General features: G+C 42.3%; 1 protein-coding gene across 3 annotated transcripts in view; it reads left to right on the top strand.

Annotated features, from left to right (window-relative positions):
- The window catches only part of JADE2 (jade family PHD finger 2), a 385,012-nt gene that overhangs the window by 176,368 nt on the left and 182,433 nt on the right, over nt 1-26,211 (top strand). For all 3 annotated transcript variants that reach the window (XM_073573758.1, XM_073573756.1, XM_073573757.1), the window contains exons 5-6: nt 8,798-8,967; nt 10,949-11,160. In XM_073573758.1, the coding sequence (XP_073429859.1) occupies nt 8,798-8,967; nt 10,949-11,160 (382 nt within the window). The remainder of the gene's footprint in view (nt 1-8,797; nt 8,968-10,948; nt 11,161-26,211) is intronic.

Here is a 26,211-nt window from a genome sequence, read left to right as displayed (position 1 = left end):
ATTAGACCATCCTCGTCACCCTTAGGTGCCGTTTTTTTTTTTTGTAGCCAAAAAGGATGGATCATTAAGACCTTGTATTGATTATCGTGCTCTCAACAAAATTACTGTTAAATATCAGTACCCGTTACCTCTGATTTCTGATCTATTCTCCAGAGTTAAAGGTGCTTGCTGGTTTACCAAGCTTGACCTCAGGGGGGCGTATAATCTTATTCGCATTAAGCATGGGGATGAATGGAAGACGGCGTTTAATACTCCGGAGGGACATTTTGAGTACCTGGTGATGCGTTTTGGGCTCACTAATGCCCCTTCTGTCTTCCAGTGCTTCATGAACGATATTTTCCGAGATTTTGTCGATAAATTTTTGATTATCTATCTGGATGATATTTTGATCTTCTCCAAGGATTGGGATTCTCATGTGGAACATATTCGGACTGTGTTCCGGTCTTGAGGGAGAATTCCCTGTATGTCAAAGGATCTAAATGCCTTTTTGGAGTACAGAGGATTTCTTTTTTGGGATTTATTTTGTCCCCGTCAACTATTGAAATGGACCCGGCCAAGGTACAGGCCATTTACGATTGGGTTCAGCCCACTTCTTTGAAGGCCCTCCAGAAGTTTTTGGGTTTTGCTAATTTTTATCGGAAATTTATAGCAAAATTAACTAGTATTGCCAAGCCATTGACTGATTTGACTAAGAAGGGTGCTGATGTGTTAAATTGGTCTCCGGAGGCTGTTTCTTCCTTTCAGGAGCTGAAGCGAAGATTCACCTCCGCCCCGGTTTTGCGGCAACCTGATGTCTCACTTCCGTTCCATGTAGAGGTGGATGCTTCTGAGATTGGTGCAGGAGATGTTTTGTCCCAAAAGGATCCTGTAACATCTAAAATGAATCCCTGTGCTTTCTTTTCCCGAAAGTTCTCTCCATCTGAACGTAACTATGATGTGGGGAATCGGGAACTGTTAGCCATGAAATGGGCATTTGAGGAGTGGAGACATTGGTTGGAGGGAGCTAAGCATCAAGTCGTGGTCCTCACTGACCACAAGAATTTGATTTACCTAGAGTCGGCGAAGCGCTTGAACCCTAGACAGGCTAGGTGGGCCTTGTTTTTTACACGTTTTGATTTTGTGGTTTCTTTTCTTCCTGGAACTAAGAATGTCAAGGCTGACGCCCTCTCTAGGAGCTTCTTTGCTGATTCTCCTGTGGTGACCAAGCCTGCTACCATCTTAGGCGAAGGGGTAGTTCTTTCTGCCATCTGGCCCGATTTGAGACGTGCTCTGGAAGAGTTCCAGGAGGACAAACCTGAGCGTTGTCCCAGTGGAAAGTTGTATGTTCCTGACCAGTGGAAGAAGAGAGTGATGTCTGAAGTTCATTGCTCTGCTTTGGCTGGTCATCCAGGTATTTTTGGTACTAGAGATCTGGTGAGTCGGTCTTTTTGGTGGCCCTCCTTGTCTCGTGATGTCAGGAATTTTGTGCAGTCCTGTGGGACGTGCTCCCGGTCTAAATCGTGTTCTCGCTCTAGTGGGTTGTTGATGCCTTTGCCTGTCCCCAAGAGGCCATGGACCCATATTTCAATGGATTTCATCTCTGATATGCCTGTCTCTCAAAGGATGACTGTTATTTGGGTGATTTGTGATAGGTTCTCTAAGATGGTTCATCTTGTACCACTCCCTAAGTTGCCGTCTTCCTCTGAATTGGTGCCCCTGTTTTTACAACAGGTGGTTCGCTTGCACGGGATTCCTGAGAACATTGTATCTGACAGAGGAGTCCAGTTTGTGTCTAGATTTTGGAGAACTTTCTGTTCCAAGCTGTAAATTCAGTTGTCCTTCTCCTCTGCTTTTCACCCTCAGACCAATGGGCAGACAGAGAGAACAAACCAGACCTTGGAGTCATATTTGAGATGTTTTATTTCTGCTGATCAGGATGATTGGGTTTCATTTTTGCCCTTGGCCAAATTTGCTTTAAATAATAGAGCTAGTTCTGCCACTTTGATGTCTCCTTTTTTTTGTAACTTTGGGTTTCATCCTCGATTTTTTTTTTTTTTTTTTCAGGGCAGGTGGAGCCCTCTGCCTGCCCAGGGGTTGACACTGTGGTGGAGAGAATGCACCAGATCTGGGACCAAGTGGTGGATAAGTTATCTCTCTCCCAGGAAAAGGCCCAGCGGTTTTCCAACCGACATAGGACCATTGGTCCCCAATTTAAGGTTGGTGATATGGTGTGGTTATCATCAAAAAATATTGCTATGAAGGTGGCTTCTCCTAAGTTTAAGCCTAGATTTATTGGACCTTACAAGATTTTGGAGATTATTAATCCGGTCTCCTTTCGTTTGGCTCTTCCTGTCACATTTAAAATCCATAATGTGTTCCATAAATCTTTGTTGAAGAGGTTTGTTGAACCTGTTGTTCCGGGGGTTGCACCTCCAGACCCTGTATTGGTTGAAGGTAACATGGAATATGAGGTAGAGAAAATACTGGATTCCCGTCTGGCTAGACGGAGACTCCAGTATTTGGTTAAGTGGAAGGGTTATGGTCAGGAGGATAATTCCTGGGTCTCTGCCTCTGATATTCATGCCAAAAGATTGGTGCGTGCCTTTCATCGGGCTCACCCTGATCGCCCTGGTGGCATGGTTGAGGGTTCGGTGACCCCTCCTCAAGGGGGAGGTACTGTTGTGAGTTCATTTTCCCCTTCACTACTGAGGCCCGAGGAACTCCCTCTTCTGGTGAAGAAAGGTAGTGAGCCTGATTGTCAAACACCTGGGGCTGATGATGATGACTGGCTGAGTGAAGTTAATGACTGGATATAAGGCTGCCGACGCCCTTCTGGCCTGCGGGTGATTTCTCTGTGGACTTCTAAGAAACCAGTCTGATTCCTGCTCATCTAAAGCTAAGATTTCTGCTTTGCCTTTTTGCATTAGTGTTTTGTTTTCCTTGCTTTTCTGGATTCTGCCATTCCCTGCTGGGGTGAGCTGAATCTCCTTTTGCCTGTTGCTCTGTCTTCAGAATATTCCTGAGTACTGACATAGCTTTTTTGAAGCCTAGCGTCTTCAGGGCCTTTTTACTGTCAGTTTGTTGGCTCTTATTTTCATAGGGTTTTTCACGGATTGCAGACAGCAGCCTTCGTGTCCTTTCCTATCTAAGCTAGCGTGGGCCCCATCTTTGCTCAGTCTATCTTTCTGTCTGTGTTTTGTTCTTTCTTCTTGCTTCACCGTCATTATATATGGGGGGCTGCCTTTTGCTTTGGGGTCTGCTCTGGGGCAGTTTAGATTTCCCTTTCTGTCTTTAGGCTATGTAGTCCTCCGGCTGTGATCGAGGGGCCTAGGGCATCGTAAGAGCCCCCCACGGCTACTGCTAGTTGTGTTGATAGGTTCAGGGGTCTGCAATCCGATAGCTGCCAACTTCTCTGGTTTTCTGGACTTAGCTAGCATTTCTATTTTTGCCTCCTACGGTGACTCAATCATAACAGTTTTCTCTGCCTTCCCCCGTAATAAGGAGATTGCTCTCATTCCTTATGCCTTTGCCTCATGTCCCTCAGAGCTTCTTACACAATCTGATGTGGACAAAGCTGTGCAGCTCTGTCTCTTGGTGCTGCTTGTTTGCCATTCCGGTAGGCCCTTGCAGAGATCTGACCACTTCACAGGTTACAATTGCTTGCTAGATTCAGTCTGTTAAGGCCCCGTCACACTAAGCAATATCGCTAGCGATATCGCTAAAGCGTCACCGATTTTGTGACGCAGCAGCGATATTGCTAGCGGCATCGCTATGTCTGATACTTACCTCCGACCGCTCCCCCGCTGGTTATTGCTGATCGCGCGAGAACGTCCTGGGCCGTTTCTCGTTGGCTGCTTCCTGCTGGGCGTGGACGCGGGCGGGAGGACGTCTTCATCGCCGTGTCTGACAGGTAAGTAACGACCGCTGCTGCGTCGCTACATCGCTAGTGAGATCTGCCTGTTTGGCAGCTCACTAGCGACCACTTAGCGATGCACCAGCGATCTTGACCGGGTCATATCGTGGTCGGGATCGCTGGTGCATCACTAAGTGTGACGGGGCCTTTAGTTTGCAAGATCGAGTTATGCCAGAGGTTCAACAGCCTGGTATGGCTCACTCCACTCGAGCGTTAGGAGCCTTTTGTGCTGTGCGCCACTAGGTATCAGGCTGTTATTAGTTTTTTAGAAGGACGTAGATCTGGGGATTTATATGGACGGAATATGGGCTGAACTGGATGGACAAATGTCTTTTTTCTGCCTTGCTAACTATGTTACTGTGTTACTTACTATCTCTTCTTCCTACTCTGTAAGGCTGCTACTAAGTGCAGAGTCAGACGGCCGTATTTCTCGTGCAAGAATCGCATCGTAAAACTCTGGCGGCTCTCCTGACCTGAGCTTGAGAGCTGCATAGTAATCCATCACACTGTCTTGCTCAGGTCAGGAGAGGTGCCAGCCAGTCCTTGCAGTGCGATGCGATTCTCGCAGGAGTTATACGGCCGTCTAACCCTGCCCTTAGTCTTCAGTTCACATTTTTGTAGAGCTCATACCATTCTGTAGGCGGATGCAAGTCTTGGTAAAAGGGTTTTGCAAGCAGCAGATGCTTGGGTGAAATTCTTCCTTCTGCAATATATTGGTTATCCCACCACAGGGATTGTGTCATGAATGTTGTCGGGTGTCCCGGGACCAGGGGCTCCTTCCCAGTCCCTAACACCAGGGGCGCCCTAGCTTGCCTTGTTCCCTGGATTACATCTGATGATGAAGACGCCGGAGCCACGTACTTTGCCTTAACTTCTGAATCCGCCCTCTGTATGTACCCTTCCCCCACCCTGGGAAGAAGGAAGTAATAGTGTACCATAATACACCAACCAGACTAACAAGGTAATACAAACAAGGATAAAGGAAAATACCAATCATACAAATATACTGACACAAACAGATGAATAGTTGAATACACCGGGAAGTGGAGGATGGGATAAAACCAAAGTAGAAGAAGGAGGGGAATTGGCACACACCCTAAATCTAGCAACAGTCTCAGATAAATCCACCAAACGCCTTCTCAAACAACAACCACAAACCACTATCCATCCATTTAGCAAAAGCTATCCTCTGACAATCAGTGCTTACCATGGCCCAGTTTATATATGAGATGGGAGTTCCTAACAGTGAACAGTTGAGAACCTTAATGCAGGAAAGCTTTCAGGAGCTATCAGCTGAGCAGATTAACCCCTGCACTTCTAAAATAAACTTGCATTGTTTAATATGAAGGTGAAGTGCTTCTAAGTAGTGCAGGAGTAGGAGAAATCAGACGCTGCGGACTTCTGGCTCCTCTCTGTTGTGGTAATCCCCTGAGGAAGAAGTGTAAACTTCGAAACGCGTTGGGAAATAAAAGTACAATCAATATAATCTGGAAGGAGTGATCTGTCAAGCAGCGCACGTTTAATCCATAAACTTTCTCCTTTGCAATCTGATGATTTGGGGTCACGGAGTGGCCCTTTGGATGTGCAGCAGCCTGACCTTTCGTTCCTATATGTCTGTAACTCTCCTACATAAGGTGAGTATAATGATTTGATTTCATATCAATCCCTACTCGGGTAAGACCCTATTGCGCTTTTTTTTTCTTTCAGCTGTCTAAGTGAATTTATACTGCACATATTCTCTATAGCGGGTAGGTGAGACTTCAGAAAATCGCCCTACAGTGTTGCTGATGGAATAGTGGATTTTACATCCTGAAATGCTGCTTTGGTGCCTCATGTTCCTATAACCTACAATAGACCACAGTCTGACTGTTTAGGGACATTAGTACAACTAGCAAATTTTTGCACACAGCATTAGCATTTGAATATAATGGCCATAAGAAGGCTGCCGGGCGATCCAATTATGCACAATCCTTATACAATTTATTTAAAGAAATAAAAAGAATACGGTATTCCTTTTTTGATCAATGGAAATAAAAATTTCTCTAGTATTCCATAACTGAAGAGCGATTTAGCTCAGTTTATATGGAGGTCATAATCTGCTAGAATTGTTATAATCTATGCAAGGAAATTAGAGTGCAATTATCCACATTGTTTAGCGTGATTTATATTATTCTGTCGTTTTTCTGTTTTGGCTGGGATCCGAGCTCTGCTTTCTAAAAATGCAACCACAGTTTGTGACATGCTCACAGAAGACGGCCTCGAAATGCTTGATGAGGAGATGGCTTCCACCACTACATTGAGCTGTTAGCTAGAGGTACTACCCTAAAGCTCTGCCAAGTTCAGAAGGGGATTTCACTCCCATTGTCTGGCCAGATCGTAGACGAACAGTGGCAGGCTCCGAGCTGTTCATCGAAACAATATCGCATTGTACTGGTAAATGACTTTGCTGGCACTTGTTGGTGAGCGCTCGGGGCCTGGGTAAAATCTGTCTGCTAGCAAAACAGAGCAGTTACTTAAGAGTTGAGGTCAAGTCTAGGTTTGTAGGTCCAAAGTAGTGTTCTGTGCCATGCCACAGAGGAAGGCCTTCTTTCTTAGGCCAAGTCTGCTGCCTTAATATATAAGTATTGCCAAGATACAGTAGGAAAAAGACACTGTGGAAATCACTAGATTAATTGTAGACAGGATTTACAGGATGGAAAAAAATGTACGCTGCCTACTGGTTTATGCATTATTGTTGTTGTGTTTCTGGACTGCATCTTCACTGGTTTTGCCTGTCTTTTTCTCGGAGTTACAGATGGATATGCCCGCTTTATGACCGTCTAGTTTTCCATAACAATATACAAAAGGAATATGTCTGTTGTTTTCAGTAGGCTCCTGTGGTCCCCTGAAACGAGGTGGTGCCTCTCCACTAATCAGGCGGGATGGCCATGTGATTGCCATACAGGGAATGCTTTTTTTTGGCTTATTTTTACATTTCGGCAAGTTTATTAACACACTGTGAAGGACAATCTTATATTTTATATATTCTCCAGAGACCTGCAGCCAGTCCTACCCGAGACCCCTGCCTAGAAATTCAGGAAATCAGGGCATGAGATACCTCTGGGCACTAAGGGTATGTGCACATGCTGCGGATTGGGGTGCGGATTTGGCCGTGCGGATTTTTGTAAAATCCGCAGGTAAATCTGCAGGTCAAAAGACCTGCGGTTTTACCTGAGGATTGCGCTGCGGGTTTGCCCTGTGGTTTTTCATCTCCACAATGGAGGAGATGGCAAACTGCAGCGGAATCCGCAGAAAGAATTGACATGTCAATTCTTTCTGCGGTTTCAAAACCGCAAGAAAAACACGCGGAAAAATCTGCACCGTCTGCACTGCGTTTTTTTTATTCCCGTAGGGAATAATGGTACTGTACACCGCAGCAGAATCCGCAGCGTGTGCACACACCCTAAAGGTTGCCGAGCATAGGAGTGCCTGCTTAAAGGAGCATTTATATATACATGTTATATTTCTATGTTCTTTAGATTTATAGATTCATGCATTAATTAGGCATTTACAGTTTGCGAAAGAAAAATAGATGGCTCAGGGAGGCATAAAAAGTGTAGAAGGGTAGACAAATTTAAATCCATACTTGACTTTAAAAGCTATTCCTGTCATAGACTTTTGTGGCATATTCACATGAATGTCCTAGCACTAGAAGTTGCAACTGTCTTCAGAACTGGGGTGCATCAATGCTGTAATGAACGGCCACACATGTGTTCATCTCTTTACATTCATGTCCATAGATGCTATAAAACTGCCAATGAAACAGGTTTTGCATATCCTATTTATAAGCAATATATTTCATTATGGAATTACTCTATAATGCAGCATAACAGCTAGTTTCCACCCACTAGCTCAGGGTCAAATAAAATTAGTGTTATGATAACCGTAGATACTGCTATTTTTCATATTATGTATGTAGATTTTTTTGAAAAGTCACCTAAAACGACAAGTACATATCAAAACGGTGATGTATCCAGGATTGTTTCCTGCAAATTGAAATTCTGGTTTGGCTTTTAGTAATATTGCAAGGCTTGTTAAAGGATTGATATTGACTTTTAGGATTACTACTTTCAATAGAACTAGAGTTCCTGTCCTCTTCCTCTCTGAAGAGACAATTTGCATATCACAGCAAATCCCCACATATATTCAGGATGTCTAGCAGCCGCAAATCATGAAGACTAAATCTTAGAGCACGCCAAAATACTCAGAGAACACCAGAACATCCTCGGAAATCTCGAGTAATGAGTATACTCACTCATCACTACTTTACTCCCCTCCAATGCCGTTCCAGCAGTGTTGGTGCTGGCTCTCCCAATGATCGCATGACATTGTCACACAATCCCTGCAGCAAATCTGTGCTGGCTTCACTCTCTTAAAGACATAATTGACATCCATATGAAATGAGAGAGTACCGGTAGCTCTCTCTTCTTTTGGATGTCTGTGATTTGTCCGAAGACGGAGAGTGTGAAGCCAGTGCTGATTGGCCACAGTGTTCACGTGGCGCCGGCAGGTGAGCATAAGTGTTATTATTTTACAATGGGGAAACATTGGGATTAAGACAGGGTTGTCCCAGTATTGGACAACCCTTTTAAGAATGTATCATATATTGGTGGAAAAGCCCCTTTAAAAATCAGAATTATAATTGTAAAATCATCTGTAAATCCTGGTTTGAATGGGGCAAATCTCCTGTACAACCTGTTTTATTGCTAGATTGTAACATGTATTTGCTATGTAACCTATGATTTACAATGAAGATTAGCCATTTCAAATAAGAATAAGATCAGGTATCGAGAGTTTTTTTTTTTTTTATAATGGTGGCAAGGAATTTAATTATAACAGTATGATTACTCTTATGTTTTGGCTTAGGTTGATTGAAACATTGGCGGACAGCTCCCCATCCACAGCTGAAGACTCATTACCTGAATTAAGGCATCCAGGGCGCTTCCAGACTCGGCCGCAGAGAACCTGCAGATACGACCTGGATGAGGTGGACAAATACTGGTTGGAGCTGGTTAACACCGAGTTCAGAAGACTGGGTATGTGTAGATGGGAACGACATACGTGTTTAGCTTACAGCGGCCACTGGCTGAGCTGTGCTCACTATACCTGGATTTTAGACTATAAATATCACAAATATCTGATCCACATGGTGGTGACACTGGCAATACCTGACGGGAAGTTACAGTGATAGATTTTCCATATGCTCATACATTTAGTTCAGGAGCGGTCATTTTTTTTTACATCTGTGTGTCTCCTTTCTCTGCAGCCAGTGTAACATGAAATGTACAGTTAGAGGACACTGAGGATTTTTTTAGTTTTTGCATCTCTGCATTCTGACAGGCAAAACTTTTTAATTGTTCCATACATGTAACCATATCGAGTTAACGGCCCTAAGTGTCCATTATAAGAGGGTTTTTTTGGGGAAGTGTTATATTGTTTAATGCTATAATTTTGGGGTACATTTAATGCGTGGTCTGCCTCTACTGGAGGTAGGCCACTGGCAATACAGTAACAGAGAAAAGTATTCCCGCATAGGATATTACAAGTAGACCGTTACAAGTGGATCTGACATAAGGGTTTCCAACTAGAGACTCCTGAGCCACACATACCTCGTGATTCCTGGAAGAGTAGCTCACAGCTGTATACTTAGGCAAGTGCTATTCTCAACTGTTTGGGTGTCCACACTGGGCATTATTACTTGTGAGAGGGCATTCAACGGTCAGTATTGCTTTCTGAGGGGCACTCAAGATATATCAGTTGATACGGAGCACTTAGATTATTACTTTAGCTTTATTACTTTTTACTTTATTAGTTTTTGATAGAGCATTATTACATTTTAAGTAATGGTCAGACCATTATTATCTTATATAGTCTGATCTTTTTACTACTCCATCTTGTGGTATTGTACTTTCTCCAGTATCTTTTCTCTATATGTAATATTGGACAATTCTGATGGATCAAATCCGCTGGGTTCACTGTATTTTCATGCGACCCTTGCCTTGCCTATTTACTAATTTTATATATACTTTGGTTGCTGTTTTTCCTTTTTTTGTTTTCATTATTATTATATTTTTCGGTTTGTAGTACACGGATGAAGGTCTTCAAAGACAGAAACGCTTGTGACTACTTTATGTACTGCACATTAAACATTTTTCACTGCATATACTTGAGTGGTCCCAGTCTTCTATACTACATTTCACAGTTTGGGAACCTACTGCATGCACCTCTGCGTCTGGCCGTGCTAGCAGTATTACCTTCTATTACTGATCCGTCCTTGACCTACCTCTTAAATAAATATCGCAGCGACACAGTAACTGCTGTGATCCCTAAAAAAAAAAAAAATACCACTGTCCCCCACAAAATGGCGCAGGCGGTGAAAGCGCTGTGGCTTCTCCAAGTGATCCCCTTTGTTCTTAATCAGTGCATGCGCAGTCCACTGCCTTTACTAGAAGATGCTATGAGCAGCGAGGATATGTGTGTTCTTTGATGTGCTCACGCTCTGGTCCTCTGCACACTGTGTGCGCGACAAAGAGAAGACATATGGCATCGATATGGCTGTGTCAGTGTACTTAACATTGCTAAATCCTGCTGATAGGTTCTCTTGAGGGTACCATCATTTTTGTCCAGGCCATTTTCATTATTTTTTTTTTTTTTACATTTTTCTATTGAACCACAATTTTGAAGCAATGTCCGAGTTTCATTAGTTGATATTCAGTAGGTTTAGACTGAAAGTTACGTTTGTTGGGTTTCAAGTTATTTCTGTGACCATTGTGGGTTTTTTCTTACTTTAACCGAAGGGTACCAACAATTTTGCCCATGCGTGTAATTGCTGGCAATTTAAAAAAAACTGGGAAAGCACTTTAAAGCTACTCTATAATGAAAATGTGCTTTCCTTCTGAGCAGAATTGTTGCTACATATGGATTTCAGTTTTATTCAAAATTTGTGATGCCTTTTCTGTCTCTGATATGAAACTGTATACTGACTAGATACTCTTCCCAACATTTACTTCCGTACAGAGATGCCACTGCTAGATGAGCTCACCTTTGAGAAGCTTCTGGAGGAATTGGAGATGGTCTGCTATCAGAACATGAATGTCGCCATTGACACTGAGGAAGGCTTGGGGATTGAATATGATGAAGATGTCGTCTGTGACGTGTGCCGCTCACCTGAAGGGGAGGATGGAAATGAGATGGTTTTCTGTGATAAGTGCAATGTCTGCGTGCACCAGGTAAAGGACAGCAATATTGTACACCTTTCCATCCACTGCAGATGAAATGGCGCTTCTGACACCCAGATTTACAACTAAGCTGTTTTGGTGTCTGCTTACAATTTTGCTTGTTGTAATACTGAGAAAAGATTAATTTTATTTCTTTTACTGTAGTTTTTAAATAGTTTTGACAATGCAAAGAAATGGTTACCAGAGGCTACAATTGGGATGTCATAGGGAATGCACTCGCTTGAGTGACTTGGATTTATGAGAACTAGTGATAAGCGAACTGTCTGGGATGCGGCGTTGTCTGGGATGCGGCGTTGTCTGGGATGCGGCGTTGTCTGGGATGCGGCGTTGTCTGGGATGCGGCGTTGTCTGGGATGCGGCGTTGTCTGGGATGCGGCGTTGTCTGGGATGCGGCGTTGTCTGGGATGCGGCGTTGTCTGGGATGCGGCGTTGTCTGGGATGCGGCTTTGTCTGGGATGCGGCGTTGTCTGGCATGCGGCGTTGTCTGGCATGCGGCGTTGTCTGGCATGCGGCGTTGTCTGGCATGCGGCGTTGTCTGGCATGCGGCGTTGTCTGGCATGCGGCGTTGTCTGGCATGCGGCGTTGTCTGGCATGCGGCGTTGTCTGGCATGCGGCGTTGTCTGGCATGCGGCGTTGTCTGGCATGCGGCGTTGTCTGGCATGCGGCGTTAGCTGGGCATGCTTTTGGGCTAACTGAGTGTCTTCGGCGTACTCAAAACTTATGTTCGAGTCCCTGTGGCTGCATGTTGAACAGCTGCAGCACATGCAGGGATGTCTTTTTGTTAGGCAATACAGGCATGTGGATGAGAGCCGCGAGGCATACAGCTGTGGAGACTTGTACATATTCGAGCACACCGAAGACACTCAAATAGTACACGAGCATGCTCCGCTAACACCTTATCACGGCCCGTTCACTCCTCAGTCGTGGGAACCCATCCTGCAGGTCTTCTATTTGCACCCTACTTGTCAACTTCAGGAAAATTTGCCTTTAGGTGTTTTATTTACAAACCATGCCTTTAAAAAAAAAAAAAAAAAAAAAAAAAAAAATTAGCAAAGCTACACTTGTTTCACAGCAACCCGGCCTTTTACGTGCCCCTTCTTACTCTAATGCTCTAGAGTCATAGGCATCAACACACAAGAACTGAAATGCCTGAGCAGTGATGCGATTACACATGAAATAAAAGAAAGGCCTCATTCAGTTGTCCATTTATCATGTACATGTTTTGTCCATTGTTTCCAAAGCCTGAACATATAGCTGTTATAGTATAGGACAACTCACATTTCTTTGTATTAAAGACCCAGTGTCCACAAGAAAACAATGGAGAAATTTCCCAAGTTTTATACAAACTCATTAATGGAAGTGAATGGATCTGTGGAAAAACTCAGACAGCAGACTGATGGCATCCTAATGGCTCCTGGTGCTGTCCGTTCATCGCTGACAGTTTGATTGGAGAAGCTTAAGAAACCACTATCAGTTATATTTGAACATGAGAAACACTGATGATAAAAATGAGGATAAAAGCTGATGCACTGCCCAAACACTGATAAAACGTGACCCAATACACTAATGAAAATCAGTCCCATTTTTTTTTTTATCCGAGGGAAAAAAAAAAAAGAGTATACAGACAGGATAGTTCGGGATCGCAGCTGGTTCTTTACATGAGGTAAAACATTTAAAAACAAGCAGCAAAATCTTTTCCTAACAAAAAGAATCAGCTGTGACCCATGCTGTCCTGTCTGTATACTCTCTTCTAATTCCTCCCCTGCCAAGCAACTGTGGTATGATCAGACGATGTTCCTGTACGGTCAGACACGGCCATTACACAGTACGTAGCAGGGAGACATTTATAAGATTATCTCCGCACAGGAACATTTTCTAATACATCCAGTGGTGGAAGTTATTTTTGTTACAAGATTTATTGATTCAATAGTACTTTGATTATGCAAAAACCTTGTTAAAACCAATTTTATGATGAGACCATATTTAAATATACTGAACAGAAACCGCTGTATTAAGACCAATATTACCGCTATACATGACCATTACCAGATATACGGTACAGACCAAAAGTTTGGACACACCTTCTCATTCAAAGAGTTTTCTTTATTTTCATGACTATGAAAATTGTAGATTCACTCTGAAGGCATCAAAACTATGAATTAACACATGTGGAATTATATAATTAACAAAAAAGTGTGAAACAGCTGAAATATGTCTTATATTCTAGGTTCTTCAAAGTAGCCACCTTTTGCTTTGATTACTGCTTTGCACACTCTTGGCATTCTCTTGATGAGCTTCAAGAGGTAGTCACCGGAAATGGTCTTCCAACAGTCTTGAAGGAGTTCCCAGAGATGCTTAGCACTTGTTGGCACTTTTGCCTTCACTCTGCGATCCAGCTCACCCCAAACCATCTCAATTGGGTTCAGGTCTGGTGACTGTGGAGGCCAGGTCATCTGGCGTAGCACCCCATCACTCTCCTTCTTGGTCAAATAACCCTTACACAGCCTGGAGGTGTGTTTGGGGTCATTGTCCTGTTGAAAAATAAATGATGGTCCAAATAAACGCAAACCGGTAGCCATGCTGGTTCAGTATGCCTTCAATTTTGAATAAATCCCCAACAGTGTCACCAGCAAAGCACCCCCACACCATCACACCTCCTCCTCCATGCTTCACGGTGGGAATCAGGCATGTAGAGTCCATCCGTTCACCTTTTCTGCGTCGCACATGACATGGTGGTTGGAACCAAAGATCTCAAATTTGGACTCATCAGACCAAAGCACAGATTTCCACTGGTCCAATGTCCATTCCTTGTGTTCTTTAGCCCAAACAAGTCTCTTCTGCTTGTTGCCTGTCCTTAGCAGTGGTTTCCTAGCAGCTATTTTACCATGAAGGCCTGCTGCACAAAGTCTCCTCTTAACATTTGTTGTAGAGATGTGTCTGCTGCTAGAACTCTGTGTGGCATTGACCTGGTGGTCTCTAATCTGAGCTGCTGTTAACCTGCGATTTCTGAGGCTGGTGACTCGGATGAACTTATCCTCCACAGCAGAGGTGACTCTTGGTCTTCCTTTCCTGGGGCAGTCCTCATGTGAGCCAGTTTCTTTGTAGCGCTTGATGGTTTTTGCCACTGCACTTGAGGACACTTTCAAAGTTTTCCCAATTTTTCGGACTGACTGACCTTCATTTCCTAAAGTAATGATGGCCACTCGTTTTTCTTAGCTGCTTTTTTCTTGCCATAATACAAATTCTAACAGTCTATTCAGTAGGACTATCAGCTGTGTATCCACCAGACTTCTGCACAACACAACTGAAGGTCCCAACCCCATTTATAAGGCAAGAAATCCCACTTATTAAACCTGACAGGGCACACCTGTGAAGTGAAAACCATTTCCGGTGACTATCTCTTGAAGCTCATCAAGAGAATGCCAAGAGTGTGCAAAGCAGTAATCAAAGCAAAAGGTGGCTACTTTGAAGAACCTAGAATATAAGACATATTTTCAGTTGTTTCACACTTTTTTGTTAATTATATAATTCCACATGTGTTAATTCATAGTTTTGATGCCTTCAGAGTGAATCTACAATTTTCATAGTCATGAAAATAAAGAAAACGCTTTGAATGAGAAGGTGTGTCCAAACATTTGGATATAGTATATCACCATACTTGGTAGATACCAGATGTACATAGGCGCTCTGTAGACTGTATAACGTATAGATAAATCCAGTGCTATTTTATCTGATCATACTTATTAATCTTCCATTTGCTTCTCCATCCGGCCCAGACTGTCATGATGACTTTCCATCCAAAACCCATCTTTGCAGAACTATTATTATTTTTATTATTATTATTATTTATTTATATAGCACCATTGATTCCATGGTGCTGTACATGAGATGGAGTTACATGCAAAGTACAGATATCACTTACAGTAAACAAACTAACAATCACAGACTGATATAGAGGGGAGAGAGGACCCTGCCCTTTCGGGCTTACATGCTACAGGATGGTGGGGAAGGAGACAGTAGGTTGGGGGGTTGCAGCAGCTCCAGTGATGGTGAGGCGTTGGCTCCAGTAGTGGTGAGGAGGCAGTGGGGATCATTGCAGGCTGTAAGCTTTCCTGAAGAGATGGGTTTTCAGGTTCCGTCTGAGGGATCCGATTGTGGTTGCTAGTCGGACGTGTTGGGGCAAAGAATTCCAGAGGATGGGGGCTATTCGGGAGAAGTCTTGGAGGCGGTTGGGTGAGGAGCGAATAAGTGTGGAGGAGAGAAGGAGGTCTTGAGAGGACCGGAGATTACTTGAGGGATGATATCGTGAGATTAGTTCAGAGACATATAGAAGAGACAGGTTATAGATGGCCTTGTAGGTCAGTATTAGTAATTTGAATGGATACCCTGAGGGAGTGGGAGCCAGTGAAGAGATTTGCAGAGGGGAGAAGCGGAGGAGTAGTGAGGAGAGAGATTAATTAGTCGGGCGGCAGAGTTAAGGATGGACTGGAGAGATGCGAGGGTGTTAGCACGGAGGCCACAGAAAAGGATGTTGCAATAGTTGAGGCGGGAGATGATGAGGGCATGTACAAACATTTTAGTAGAATGAGGGTAACATACAGACATGTTTTATCACTTTTTCAGCAATTCTAAACAAAAAAAATCACAGAGCCCAGGGCAGCAATATTGTCCCTTTCTGGTACCTTTTACAGTAGTACAGCCCCCCTATCTGCACATTGTAATAGTGCCCCCTAGGCAAAAGTATCAGATGTGTCATTGGTGTGCATCCACGTATACTTGAGCGCCTTACAAGGACAGAATAAACTTTTCTTGTGACGGCATCATAGGCCATTGCATATCCATGAAGAAAAATCTAAACTGAAATAAAAAATAAATAATGTGATATGTAGACAGCGTAGCAGTCAATCATAGAGCTCCGCATCTCTGATCAACTTGTGCTGTCTGCTTGGGCAGAGCTACTGAGCTCACTGATTGACTGCTGCGCTGTAGACATGTCATGTACTGGAAAACCGGCAAAAAATTCCAAGTGCGGTGGAAAAAAAAAGTCCAATTTCACTATTGTTTTTATTTTTTCCCATGTTCACTAAATGCTACAACTGACCTGTCATTACGATTCTACGGGTCATGATGAGTTCATAGACACCAAACATGTCTAGGTTCTTTTTTTATTTCAGTGGTGAAAAATAATCCAATGTTTATTTTAAAAAAAAAAAAAAAAAATCTCCATTTTGCAAGACCCGTAGTGCCCCATTTTTTGGATATGGGGCAAGGTGAGGGCATATTTTTTGCACATCAAGCGAACGTTTGTATTGATACAATTTTGGGGGTAGATACGATGTTTTGATTACCTGTTATTGCATTTTATTGTAATATTGTGGCAACAATAAAATGTAATTCTGGCATTTTTCAATATTGTCCACATTAGGCAGATTACGGAAATATGTGTATTTTTTAAATTTTTTATTGTTCTATTTTGAACGGGGAAAAGGGTGATTTTGAATTTTTTTTTACTTTTTACTGGCTTCAATAGTCTTCTTAGGAGACTTGCAGCTGTGATCTTCTGCTCTTGTGCTACACATAGCAGGACTTCAGCTTCAGCCCCGCTATGTGTAGCAGAAATGCACATCTGCTATGAGCGCCGGCCACAGGGTGACTCGTAGCAGATCGGCAATGACAACCACAGGGGTCTCCTGTACACCACTAGTTGTTATGCCAACCCATAGGTGCCCATCTCTCGATCTCGGGCGCTGATGGGTTAGTGATGCGTTTCTGGTGCAAACGTGTTAAATGCCGCTGTTGGAGATTTGGTCAATATTTCACATCAGTATCTGTAAGCCAAAACCAGTAGTCAAAAATTCAAATTTGGGGACGTGTTTGTATTATACTTCCATCCTTGGTTTTGGCTTACAAATACTGAGGTACAATACTGACCAAATAGTGAGGTCAAATACTGATAATGTGACCGTGGCCATAGGATAACGATTCTCACAGATTTGCCTCCCAGCCTCATCATTCTTCTCATCGGAGGTAAATCTTCTGTATCTCATACACATTGTCATCATGAGTCAGAATGTCATTTCCTCCTACCAATCTACCTCATGGCCAATGCTGCCCCTTTATCAAGCTTAACCCTGTGCATTCCAGGTAGCCGATCTTCCTAACAAAGTGCTGCCAGTACTGTAATAATGCACTTCACATGTTATGAGATGGTGTAGAAAGTACACAGGGAAACGGTAATGAACATTTTGTCTAGAAGGTTCTGCTTTAAAGTGAGGACTTCTTTCAAAGAAATACTAAAGCACAAGGTCATACTGTGAAATGCAATGTGACAGCTTAAGAGGAACTGTGAATATCTCTTTACAGCCATTCTGGTGAGTGTGTGCGAAGTGGCTCCCCGCTGGAGAGATAGAGGATAATTCAGTAATAGATTTCTCCATGTGTAGCATAAGTATTAACCTAATGTAAATCTAAACCTGCTCGCTCCGATTCTGCCGCAGATCAGAAAATGGCAACGATAAGTCAAGTGCCACATAAAAGGTACAAAGCATGAGCTTGCTCTGTATGGGCCATCACTTTGTATCGCTCAGTGATAGAGGAATGCATCTGCATACTTTTGTCAGCGTATTTAGAGGTTTACACTGGAGAGATTACTAGACTGTGTTATATACAGATCTGTCAAGAAAATGCAATGGTTTAATTTTGGAAATTTTATTTGTTTCTCTCCTTTTGGCCTTATGTGCCGTAAGCTTTATGCTCAGTCTATGATTGATCCACCTCAAGGGCTTCCTTTGCCTAAATATGTCAAAACATGATTCATTTTCTCAGTTACATCTAAGGAAAGTTTTGTTTGTAAATGTAATCTCGTTACGAGCCCTCTGAATAACGAGGTATATTGTATTGTGCAATGCATTAGTACACAAAGACTAGACCTCACTATGATTGTATATATCATTGTTCAATAGTACTTTATTAATGCTTTCTAGGAGTTTAACTTTATTACAGACATATTTTGTAAGGCTTGAAGAAGACATTTCACCAAATTTTTCACATGATGTAATAATTTCTACAGATCAGAATAAGTCCAAGTAAGTGTTATCAGATATTTTTCACTGGGAGCGTGTACTTCTTCTCCCTGTATGATGCTGACCAATCATAAACAGGCAGCAACACTCAAAGGAAAAAATACGCCCCCACACCAAAGGTTCTCAGTGTGTGTCACTTTACAAACTCTTTTATGAGCTCTCCTAATTACTGAGTGTGTCTCCGTAATCACACTAACGTCTACTGTGCTGAGGCAACTTGTACTCTTTCTGCAGTGAGATCAGGGATGTCATTATGTCTCACACAGGAGTAACCTACCTGTTCTGGACTACTCCTGTGTGAGATGTAATGTCACCTCTGATCTCACTACAGAGTGATTCCAAGTTTAGCAGAACAGACATAAATGTGATACTGATATACTGTATCTCGGGACAGGAAGTGTGTGTGGGGGGCAGTACAGCAGAGCTGACTATGATGGAGGAGCTGGTAGAATGATTTGTAATTTGACACAGCTAAACTCAGCTGGGCTGCCCCTTCCCCCACACTGACTCACTGGAGGTTACACCAGGAGATCAGAGCTGTATCATTACGTCTTGCATACTCAGAAATCTAAGCTAACACATTTTTATTCCGCTCTACAGCCATTATTACATTGTTTGTCCAATTAATCATGGAAATTTGATGAATGGACTTTTTTAAAAGAATTGTCAACTACTGGACATTTGCTCACTAATTGCTCTAAAGTGCTGCACAAAGTAAACAAAAATTGTATACTTCCCTTTCGAACATTGCCTCTCTCTTTTGCTCTCAGCTCTGTTTGAGATAAACAATGCCACCTAACCACTGTTTTTCACTCATTCAGAATAGTGAAGGCTGCAGACAATCAGCATCTACTGATTGGCTGCTGCTCTCGTCTGACATTGTGTCAAGAGACCCAACCAGCACTCTGGATCAATTAATTAGTGGTTGTCCAGTTGTGGATAGCCCCTTTAACCCCTTCACTACCAAGGGTGGTTTGCACGTTAACTACCGGGCCAATTTTTACAATTCTGACCACTGTCCCTTTATGAGGTAATAACTCTGAAACGCTTCCATGGATCCCGGTGATTCTGACATTGTTTTCTCGTGACATATTGTACTTCATGTTAGTGGTAAAATTTCATTCATATAACTTGCGTTTATTTGTGAGAAAAACGGAAATTTGGCGAAAATTTTGAAAATTCCGCAATTTTCCAACTTTGAATTTTTATGCCCTTAAATCACAGAGATATGGCACACAAAAAAGTTAATAAGTAACATTTGCCACATGTTTACTTTACATCATTACAATTTTGGAACCAAAATTTTTATTTGTTAGTAAGATATAAGGGTTAAAAGTTGACCAGCGATCTCTCATTTTTGCAACACCATTTTATTTTTACGGACCACATCACATTTGAAGCCACTTTGAGGGGTCTATATGATAGAAAATACCCAAAAGTGACACCATTCTAAAAACTGCACCCCTTAAGGTGCTTAAAACCACATTCAAGGAGTTTATTAACCCTTCAGGTGCGTCACAGGAATTTTTTGAATATTTAAAAAAAATTAACATTTAACTTTTTTTCACAAAAAAAATTAATTCAGGTTCAATTTCTTTTATTTTACCAAGTGTAACAGGAGAAATTGGACTGCAAAAATTATTGTGCAATTTGTCCTGAGCACGCTGATACCTGATATGTGGGGGGGAACCACTGTTTTGGCGCATGGCAGAGCTCAGAAGGGAAGGAGCGCCGTTTGACTTTTTCAATGCAAAATTGGCTGGAATTCTGATCGGACGCCATGTAGCGTTTGGAGAGCCCCTGATGTACCTAAACAGTGGAAACCCCCCACAAGTGACCCCATTTTTGAAACTAGACCCCCTAAGGAACTTAGCTAGATATGTGGTGAGAACTTTGAACCCACAAGGGCTTCACAGAAGTTTATAATGTGCAGCGGTACAATTAAAAAATCATATTTTTTCCACAAAATGATCTTTTCACCCCCAATTTTTATTTTCCCAAGGGTAACAGGACCCTAAAAGTTATTGTGCAATTTGTCCTGAGTACGCTGATACCCCATATGTGGGTGTAAATGACTATTTGAGCACATAGCAGAGCTCGGAAGGCAAGCAGCGCCATTTGACTTTTTTGGCTGGAATTGAGATCGGACACCATGTCGCGTTTGGAAAGCCCCTGATGTACCAAAACAGTGGAAACCCCCCACAAATGACCCCATTTTGGAAACTAGACCCCCCAAGGAACTTATCTAGATGTGTGGTGAGAACTTTGAACCCCCAAGTGCTTCACAGAAGTTTATAACGCCCAGGCGTGAAAATAACAAAAACATTTTTTTTCCACAAAAATGATATTTTTGCCCCAAAATTTTTATTTTCCTAAGGGCAACAGGAGAAATAGGACCCCAAAAGTTGTTTTGCAAATTGTCCTGAGTAGGCTGATACCCCATATGAGGGGGGTAAAACACTATTTGGGTGCATGGCAGAGCTTGGAAGGGAAGGAGCACCATTTGAATTTTTCAACGCAGAATTGGCTGGAATTGAGATCAGACGCCATGTTGCGTTTGGAGAGCACCTGATGTGCGCAAATAGTGGAAACCCCCAATTCTAACCCTAGCCCTAGCGGTAAAATTTATAAGGCTGTTTTATTCTTCGGGTCAGTACGGTTACAGCGATACCTCATTTAGGTCGTTTTTTTATGTTTTGGCGCTTTTATGCAATGAAAACAATTTTATATAAAAAATAATTATTTTTGCATCACTTTATTCTGCGAGCTATAACTTTTTTATTTTTTCGCTGATGATGCTGTATGGCGGCTCGTTTTTTGCGGGACAAGATGACGTTTTCAGCGGTACCATGGATATTTATATGCGTCTTTTTGATCGCGCGTTATTGCACTTTTTGTTCGGCGATATGAGCGATCTGTCACAGGCACTGCACAGGCTTCCTCATGCCTGCGCTTTGCAGGCACTGAGGAAGCCAGCTTCCTGCAGGCCCCCGGAGGTCCCCGTCGCCATATTGGATCCGGGGACCTGCAGGAAAGGAGTCACCCGCAGCAGCGCTGCACATTGCGCTGCCGTGGGGGGCTCAGGGAAGCACGGAGGGAGCCCCCTCCCTGCCGATGCTTCCCTTTAACCCCCGGTACACCGCGATCGTGTTTGATCTCGGTGTGCAAGGTGTTAACGTGTCGGGGGCGGTCCGTGACCGCCCCTGACACATTGTGCCGGGTGTCAGCTATGATAATTAGCTGACACTCGGCCGCGATCAGCGGCGCTCACCACGTGGGCGCCGCTGATCGCGATGACGTAATATTCCGTCCATGGTAATTAGGTCCATGGTCACATGGACGGAATATTACGTCAATTGTAGGTAAGGGGTTAATGTGTATTTGTCTTTTCTCATGAAGCCTGTATATGATAGAATTAAGGGCCTTTATTAGGGTGTGTGCACACGTTGCGGATTCGTGTGCGGATTTTTCCACACGGAATCTGCAGGTCAAAATTTCTGCGTTATACCTGCGGATTTCTAGCGGATTTTGTGCGGATTTGGCCTGCATTTTTACATCTGTGGATTCCTATAATGGAATGGGTGTAACAACGCTGCGTAATCTGCACAAAGAATTGACATGCTGCGGAAAATAAACCGATGCGTTTCCGCGCGGAATTTTCTGCAGCATGTGCACAGAGGTTTTTATTTTTCATTGCCTTACATTGTACTGTACATCACTTGTGGATCTGCAGCGGATCCGCAGGCGCAAATCTGCTGCAGATCCGCACACAAATCAGCAACATGTGCACATACCCTTAGATACAGAGGCTGCTATAATCCCTTAACGCAGGGCTCCCCAACTCCAGTCCTCAAGGCCCACCAACAGATCATGTTTTCATGATTTCCTTTGTATTGCACAGGTGAAGCAATTATCACCTGAGCAATACTAAGGAAATCATGAAAACATGATCTGTTAGTGGGCCTTGAGGACTGGAGTTGGGGAACCCTGCCTTAACGCATTATCCCAATTGATGACGTACTAGAATTGCCTTGGTGTGTAATCAGCAGTTCATTGCATTTATATGATTTTTTTTTATCCCTAAACATCATCTTAGCAGTCTTTGTGAGACATTACATAATAGTTTCTATAGTCAAGAGTTAAAACATACGCTGGCAGAAGTGTAGGAGCACATTCACATTGTGGCCATTTCACAGACAAACTCAAGGAAAACAAATGAGCAGATATCCTACAGCAAGTACATCAGTAAATAGTAATGGTAGATGAAAATAAGATATACCCTACAGCAAGTACATCAGTAAATAGTAATAGTACATGAAAATAACATATACGTTACAGCAAGTACATCAATAAATAGTAGTAGTACATATAAATAACTTTTACCCTACAGCAAGTACACCAGTAAATAGTAATAGTACATGAAAATGACATATATCCTACAGCAAGTGCATCAGTAAATAGTAATAGTACATGAAAATAACATATACCCTACAGCAAGTACACCAGAAAATAGTAATAGTACTGTGATAAAACACTCCGGGATTGCCTTTGCTGGGGTCAAAGGTCACGTGCGTTCAGCATGAAACTCAGGCGCACAGCCGGGGTCCGGGTATAACTGACAGTGTGTCTCTCACACAGACAAGCTCTCTGTGTTCCCAGGCTGAGACACTCACACAACCACCTGGCATCCTTTTATATCCGCCCTCCCATTATTCATTAGTAACCAGGTGAGATACTGACCAGACTAGGCCACATAGGAAAGGTATCTGGGCGAGATATACCTGCCCTCATCCACTATTCCCACATGATTCTCACAGTACATATAAATAACATATAACCTAAAGCAAGTACAGCAGTAAATAGTAATAGTACATGAAAATAACATAGACCCTGCAGCAAGTACACCAGTAAATAGCAATAGTACATGAAAATAACATATATACCCTACAGCAAGTGCATCAGTAAATAGTAATAATACATATAAATAACATATACCATACAGCAAGTACATCAATAAATAGTAATAGTACATATAAATAACGTATACCCTACAGCAAGTACATCAATAAATAGTAATAGTACATATAAATAACGTATACCCTACAGCAAGTACATCAATAAATAGTAATAGTACATATAAATAACTTTTACCCTACAGCAAGTACACCAGTAAATAGTAATAGTACATGAAAATAACATATACCCTACAGCAAGTGCATCACTACATAGTAATAGTACATATAAATAACAAATACCCTACAGCAAGTACACCAGTAAAAAGTAATAGTACGTATAAATAACATGTAACCTACAGCAAGTACACCAGTAAAAGTAATAGTACGTATAAATAACATGTAACCTACAGCAAGTAAAAAGTAATATATACTCTACAGCAAGTACATCAGTAAATAGTAATAGTACTTGAAAATAACATATACCCTACACAAGTACATCAGTACATAGTCATAGTACATATAAATAACATATACCCTACAGCAAGTACATCAGTAAATAGTAATAGTACATGAAAATAACATATACCCTACACAAGTACATAGTCATAGTACATATAAATAACATATACCCTACTGCAAGTACATCAGTACATAGTATTAGTACATGAAAATAACATATACCCTACAGCAAGTACACCAGAAAATATTAATAGTACGTATAAATAACATATACCCTACAGCAAGTACATCAGTAAAAAGTAATAGTAAGTATAATTAACATATACCCTACAGCAAGTACATCAGTAAATAGTAATAGTACTTATAAAAAACACATATACCCTACAGCAAGTACACCAGCAAAAAGTAATAGTACATGAAAATAGCATACACCCTACAGCAAGTACACCAGTAAATATTAATAGTATGTATAAATAACATATACCATACAGCAAGTACATCAGTAAATAGTAATAGTACGTATAAATAACATATACCTTACAGCAAGTACATCAGTAAAAAGTAATAGTACGTATAAATAAGATATACCCTACAGCAAGTAAACCAGTAAATAGTAATAGTACGTATAAATAATATATACCCTACAGCAAGTACATCAGTAAAAAGTAATAGTACGTATAAATAACATACACTACAGCAAGTACATCAGTAAATAGTAATAGTACGTATAAATAACATATACCCTACAGCAAGTACATCAGTACATAGTAATAGCACATGAAAATAACATATACCCTACAGCAAGTACACCAGTACATAGTAATAGTACATATAAATAACATATACCCTACAGCAAGTACACCAGTAAGTATTAATAGTACGTATAAATAACATATACCCTACAGCAAGTACATAAGTAAAAAGTAATAGTACGTATAAATAACATATACCCTACAGGAAGTACATCAGTAAATAGTAATAGTACATGAAAATAACATACCCTACAGCAAGTACATCAGTACATAGTAGTAGTACATATAAATAGCATATACCCTACATCAAGTAAATAGTAATAGTACATGAAAATAACATATACCCTACAGCAAGTGCATCAGTACATAGTAATAGTACGTATAAATAAGATATACCCTACAGCAAGTATACCAGTAAATAGTAATAGTACGTATAAATAATATATACCCTACAGCAAGTACACCATTAAATTGTAATCTCTATATATAAAAATGAATGTGTGTGTGTATCACCAACCAATCACGAAGCTTCTTTCATTTCACCAGAGCTGTTCAAAAGAAGCTGAGCTGTGATTGGTTTCTATAAGCAACAGTTTTCCTTGCAAACAATCACTAAGCATCTCTCATTTCACCAGAGCTGGTTAAAAGAAGCTGAACTGTGATTGGTTGCTATGACCAACAGTTTTCCCACTTGACAACACCTCAGCAGACACTGACATGGTGGGAGAAATCTAGCATCCCTGGGAACATAAGCTCCCATTCATTGTCTGCCCCCCCTGAAAGGTATGGAAGTCAGCGCAAATCCATCCAGCGCTTTGGTTTTGACCCCAGGCCTCTCTTACTGGGGGGGGTATGGAAGTTAGGACCGTTCCACTCAGCTCTGAGGTTCTGACCCCAGGGTCTCTTAAAGGGATCTCCGGTATGGAAGTCAGGGCAAATCCATACAGCACTTTAATTCTGACCTCAGGCCTCTCTTAAAGGGATCCCCGGTAGGAAGTCAGGGCAATTGCCTTCAAATGCTCTGGTACTGACCCCAAGCTCTCTTAAAGGAATCTCCTGTATGGAAGTTAGGGCAAATCCCTCGGTGCTCTGATTCTGACCCCAGGGTTCTATTAAAGTGATTGTTGGTATGCAAGTCAGGGCAAATACTCAGCTCTCTGGTTCTGATCCCAGGCTCTCTTAAAGGGATCCCCGGTATGGAAGTTAGGGCAATTCCACTCGGCACTCTGGTTCTGACCCAAGTCCCCTCTTAAAGGGATCCTCGGTACGGAAGTGAGGGCAAATCCACTCTGCTCTTTGGTACTGACCCCAGGCCTCTCTTAAAGGGATCTCCGGTATGGAAGTTAGGGTAAATCCCTCAGCGCTCTGATTCTCACCCCAGGCTTCTATTAAAGGGATCATTGGTATGGGAAGTCAGGGCAAATCCACTCAGCGCTCTGGTTCTGATGCCAGGCCTCTCTTAAAGGGGATCCCCCAGTATGGAAGTTAGGACCGTTCCACTCGGCGCTCTGGTTCTGACTCCAGGCTGACGGGATGATGTGGGATATTAGTGGTAGTTGTCCGGTAGTGCTGGCTGATGGGATGATGTGGGATATTAGTCGTAGTAGTCCGGTGGCTCTGGCTGATGGGACGATGTGGGATATTATGGGTAGTAGTACGTAGCTCTGGCTGACGGGAGGATGTGGGATATTAGTGGTAGTTGTCCGGTGGCTCTGGCTGATGGGATGATGTGGGATATTAGGGGTAGTAGTCCAGTGGCTCTGGCTGACGGGACGATGTGGGATATTATGGGTA

Source organism: Dendrobates tinctorius, unplaced genomic scaffold (genome assembly GCF_039654945.1).
Source record: "Dendrobates tinctorius isolate UK_male_01 unplaced genomic scaffold, ASM3965494v1 ptg000036l, whole genome shotgun sequence".
Taxonomy (NCBI): domain Eukaryota; kingdom Metazoa; phylum Chordata; class Amphibia; order Anura; family Dendrobatidae; genus Dendrobates; species Dendrobates tinctorius.
This window is presented reverse-complemented; position numbering and strand designations above follow the sequence as displayed.